This window comes from Photinus pyralis, unplaced genomic scaffold (genome assembly GCF_008802855.1).
Source record: "Photinus pyralis isolate 1611_PpyrPB1 unplaced genomic scaffold, Ppyr1.3 Ppyr1.4_LG5, whole genome shotgun sequence".
NCBI classification, from domain to species: Eukaryota; Metazoa; Arthropoda; class Insecta; order Coleoptera; family Lampyridae; genus Photinus; species Photinus pyralis.
In genome coordinates, this window is record NW_022170596.1 from 34,561,523 (window position 1) to 34,566,483 (window position 4,961).

A 4,961-nucleotide genomic window follows, 5' to 3' on the forward strand; every position below is an offset into this window, starting at 1 on the left:
CTCGGTGGACTACCATTTTCAAAGTTTATTCTTGCAACGTAATTTATATAGACTAAATTACCGAGCTTTCACAATCTTTATAATAATACCAATAATTATATTAAACAAACTTTTTGCTGTCTTTTATTTTGCGTTTCTTTCCTACCGTACTTCAGGTCATATAGCATTGTTTATAACTAATCTAACGTGCCACTGTTAGCTTATGGAGAGAAATACCATTCCGGTGGTCATTTTTAAACCGGGGTGATTTTATTTCCCTGTTCCTGTAGTGTAAAGTTGGCGTAGAATCTGGGAGTTAAGTACACTACAATATGGAGCCTCGCTACACAATTACCAAGAGTTGGTAAGGCACTTTTTAAATTAAATTTTAACTCTTCCTCATTATAAGCGCGACACTAGCACTGGTCTCATCTGCATGTGTGGCGCTATCGCATGAAGATGAGTCAAAACTGTTAAATAAATCATTAAAACAAATTATGGATAATTTAGGGGGTACTTCATACGTAATTAGTCTTAATTTTGATGCCACTTCAATTAACTGTCCTGAAGGAGAAGTTTTTCCAACCATAAGATAACATACACTTCAGTGTTTGTAACGGGTAACAAACAGAATGACGATTAATGATGAAATAACTTCGTACTGTATTTTGGAGGTATTTTTTGTACATTGATGCACAACGGAAACAAAATGGTCATTTGAAATACTAGCAACTTGTTCGGCATTGGTAAGATGTGGGTTGTATTTTGAAAACCTGCATCAGCAAAGATCATTCTACAGTATTTGTGAAAATACTCTTTAATCGCTTTTGGTCAAATGTTTCTGCTGCTTTTTTTCCTGGTCAGGTAAACGAATAAGTGAATGACAGTGCTAGAGATACATCTGAAATATTAATCATATTTCCTTCATCCAAATTGCGGTGTTCGATATTCCTTTCCCAAAGAAGTTCTTTATAGATCGGTCAGTTAAAACCTAATCAACATTACATAGGTAGGTAATACAAAGGTGACTTTCATTAGTTGTCAATTTTTGTGACAATAGTACTTACATTTTAATGTCATAATTTGTCGTGTTAAATGTGTAAGCGGTAGAATGATGAATGAATGCTCTTTTTTAGTTTGATGCAAGATGGCTAACCGCGGAGTATCTCAAGTAATAGTCTTAAAATCTAGGCAGGTAGGTAGAAAATTATGAACAAATGGCTCCTTTTGACACACCCCTTCAAGTAGTATGTAAATGTAGCTGATAATAATGCTGAAAGCTACCTTGGTGCTCTACTTTTAAACCATAAATATATTCGTGCTTACTTTTAGACTAGCGCCATTGCCATGTCAGCTTCAAAATTCCAAAGCCTTGCAACACCTTCCTCCATAGCAGTAAGTATATTATAAGTAGTATTTTTAACGTGGAAGATTTCAGTACGTTTATTAGGCTTTTGGGGAGACAGACAAGCTGAAAAATCGAAAACAATTTTTTTTACAAACTTTGGCATTCTTGATGAACCTGCATAACTTCTGGAGGTTTCCTCGTGAAGCCTACTTAAAAGGACAAGGTTCTGTCAACAGCATGCACTGCAAGGTATTTATTTATACTTGATTTCAGGTGCTTTTGTATGGGCTTATATAATCGTAATGATGTCCATAGGAAGCTGTCTTTTATTCTTTGAAGTCGCGTTGGGCCAATCGTCGAGTAAGGGCTATCATGGGGTGTTTTCTCTTTGTCCGATATTTGAAGGTAATCTTCTACATAGTGGCATTTAGCAACCGTTTGGTTAATTTTTAGGAATTAGCATTGTAATGGCGATTTATTGCACGCTCATCGCAATTTATCACAATGTAATAAATGTGTTCAGCGTCTTATATTTTATAGCGTCATTCACTCTAGATTTTGCACAATGTAACAACTTCACCCGCAACGAAGAATGTTCGAATGGATCTCCAAATCAGTCATCTACACCAGAATATGCATTTTTTAAGTAGGCACATCCAAGTGACCAAATTAAAACTAGTGCAATTGTAGGTACCAAATTCTAAGAAGCCCTCCCCAATATTCTATTGGCTCGCTTGAAATCAACTGGAAGACCTTAACTGTGCTATTTTTGCTGTGGATGGCAATTTCAATCGCTATTCGGAGACGTTTTAGTGCTCGAACATGGGTAAACAGCGTGTGGGTTTAGACTGCTCATGTAAAATGATTACATACAGCCTCCTAAGTTTTACTGCCCATTGCCATTCATAACATTCGCAATCACCCTAATTGCAGCCTTATTTATTGGTGGAGCGTCCGAAGGTTTGAAATTTATGTTCAGCTGCACAATGAAAGACCTATGTGACATAGTGGTGGGGTACAATGGTAAACTATGAGAAATAAAATTTGAAACCACTCAGGTTTGGCGCAATTCAGCGGAACAAGCCATAGTTTCATTGGCAATTGGAATGGGGCCAATGATTACGTTTGGTTCAATTTTAAAATTTCATACGCCTTCGGATAGGGACAGCTTTTTTCTAGTAATACTGGTAGGGATTGCCACCCTCCTGTGTAGCTCGATTGTATTTTCCACAGCAGGAATATTGGCCGAGGAAAGAAAGCAAGACATTCAAACAGTTTTTAATCTGAAGCAAACACCTAGTAAGTATTTGCTCTTTGAATTGTGGGATAATGTTTGTTTCAGATTTTTATGGACACGTCGAATTTTCGCAGTTATTTACAAAGGTGACGTCACCATTGTCCAACTGTATCTCAGTTTTATTCTTTCTTACATTACTTATTGCCGGATGGTACCCTTTGGTAATAAATATGCTATCTACGACGTGCGTAAACTTCACGTGCCTACTCGTAGGTGACCTACGTAGAGTCTGCAACATTGATTTGCTACAGATATGTGCCATGGCTGGGAAAGTATACTCTTCAGACCACAGTTGGTTTCTGTTTGCTGTGCTTTATTTTGGGATCATTTCTACTAACTTCAGTAAGCTTCGGTCACCTCTGGGAGCAAACCGTAATTATTACTTTTAGAATGGATACTATTTATTGACCTTTGTTGACCAACTTATTGTGACAATTGCTTTATCACTGGTTGTCCTGTGCGAGCTAGTTGCAGTAATGTACATCTACAGGCTTCCTGCATTTTCAGATGATGTAGCCTTCATGATAGGGTTTGAACCAAATCTGTACATAAAGATAGTGTGGGTATTGTCTCCGTTTGTGCTTTTGGTTTGTTTTAATACAACATCATGTTGTAAATATGATCTATTAACAACTTTTTAGGGGATGATCTGCACGCATATCACCCATAGGAGTCCCCAACGTATGGATTTGAATGAAAAAATCGCTGTAATAGTGGGATTGTTGATTGTTTTTACTCCATTGGTTGTAGTTGGGCTTTATAACATTTGGGTATTTTACAGGGAAGGGGTAATAATGTTAAGTTTTGTTTGTAATTTAAAAGTGATTTTTTCCAGAACATTCGCAAAGTTTTTTCAACCAGAGCGGTTTCGTCTGTTTCTAGTGATGACATAGATTTGCCAAAAACTGTACCATGGTTTAGAAAGGTAGATAATGGACCAGGTCCTTCCCGAGCGTAGATCGCATAGTAAATAAATTATATTTGGGAGAATTCACTTTCTTTCCTCTGGTCTTAGTAGAAGCGAAAGCGTGTAGGTAGGTTTAGGTTGTTGTTTAAGCTTCTTTTCGTGGGCAAATTTATTAAACCTGATACGCGCTTACGGTTTTTGTGTGGGTCTGGTTATGAATCATTCACAAGTCGCAACTTGTAGGAAAACATCACCACCAACTACTGTCATTAATTCCGATGGGCTCATCCACCCATAACGACACACTTGGTCCAGTAGGGAAACCAAATCTTCACAACAAAAGAGTGGCGGATGCACAAAAACTAACGATCAACACCACTATAACTTGGTATAGTATGTAGAGAGGGGAGACCGTTTTCTTTGTTGTGTACCGCAACATAAAGTGCAAAAATCAAAATTTTCTGTGGGTAGGCTTAACTTCCGGTTTATCTCTCCCCCTGCCCTACCCCTTCTAGGATTAAAATTACACGGCTTAAGGAAGGGATCTAGGTTTCCCATCCTTAAGCTGTGTAATTTGTTCATTTAATAGAAAAAGAGACCTAAACCTACTGAGTCCCTTCCGTACATTTCTTGACTAGTATAATGTAGAGATTTACCTACCTTACGGCTTACGCTTATCCACTTTTGAGAGCGCTGAAAAGCACTGCAGGAACTTTGGAAAGCTTTGTTTTGGATGATTTTCAGAGCATTCTAGCATCCTTAAAGAATTTTTTTGTTTTCTACCAGAGTTTATTTCTACTAAAGTGATGTTAACAAACAAGATACAAGGTCGTAGAATCGCATACGATTTTCAGTAGGGGAAACTCTAATTTAAAAAAATTGTTACCTTTAGTATTTTGAAATAAAAAGATCCTATCAAAATGAGAAGCTACCGTAGCGAATATTCTACAAATCTAGAGCGACATCGGGGCGCCATCAGGTCATTATCAAGGCGCCAGTCGATAAAGGATTAATCACCGGCGGTAAGGAATGAAGGCGGATGTGACGCATTTTTTCCGGTAGATAATATGATGATTTATTCTAGAAAGTTTTTGTTTGCTATCTATATAAGCAGATCGAGTTGTGTTTAATTTCAGTTCTAACATCGACACCGAATTGACGAGTAGTGGTTTCGCGCTCGTGTGTTATAAATCTACATATAAATTTGAACACAAAAGAGCTATAAATAATAATTATATGTTATAAATCAATCTATTTAAGTAATGTTATAATTTCTTTAATAATTAATTGAGCGTATGTATCATTAAAACTTGTGAATTGATCCAGGGGTTGGTATATAAACTTTAAACTAGAAGTAAAAGAAAAACTTGAGCTTCAAATTAGGAAAGGGAAAATATTGCCAAAGAAAACGAGTTTCACACGACCAGTTT

General features: G+C 36.9%; 1 protein-coding gene across 2 annotated transcripts; it reads left to right on the forward strand.

Moving 5' to 3' along the window:
• The first annotated feature begins 265 nt into the window (after positions 1-265).
• On the forward strand, positions 266-3,589 carry LOC116170376 (sodium- and chloride-dependent glycine transporter 2-like). 2 transcript variants are annotated; one of them, XM_031486738.1, is made up of 14 exons: positions 266-343; positions 1,116-1,174; positions 1,312-1,374; positions 1,430-1,550; positions 1,601-1,732; positions 1,781-1,973; positions 2,018-2,153; positions 2,203-2,337; positions 2,386-2,626; positions 2,670-2,785; positions 2,838-2,966; positions 3,014-3,211; positions 3,266-3,412; positions 3,460-3,589. In XM_031486738.1, exons 2-14 carry the CDS (start codon positions 1,127-1,129, stop codon positions 3,580-3,582), a joined length of 1,782 nt encoding a protein of 593 aa, XP_031342598.1. In that variant the 5' UTR covers positions 266-343; positions 1,116-1,126; the 3' UTR covers positions 3,583-3,589. The 2 variants fall into 2 exon arrangements, with proteins under 2 accessions (XP_031342598.1, XP_031342597.1); XM_031486737.1 differs by lacking the exon at positions 266-343 and having other exon boundaries at positions 1,055-1,174.
• Positions 3,590-4,961: the final 1,372 nt, after the last annotated feature.

What these genes read in the sequence shown, in the direction of transcription:
- LOC116170376 (XM_031486738.1), top strand. Translation starts at nt 1,127, where the DNA reads ATGGCTAACCGCGGAGTATCTCAAGTAATAGTCTTAAAATCTAGGCAG. An exon ending in AGCCTACTTAAAAGGACAAG is followed by an intron (nt 1,551 to 1,600) that starts GTTCTGTCAACA and finishes ACTTGATTTCAG; the next exon opens with GTGCTTTTGTATGGGCTTAT. An exon ending in TCTTTGTCCGATATTTGAAG is followed by an intron (nt 1,733 to 1,780) that starts GTAATCTTCTAC and finishes GTTAATTTTTAG; the next exon opens with GAATTAGCATTGTAATGGCG.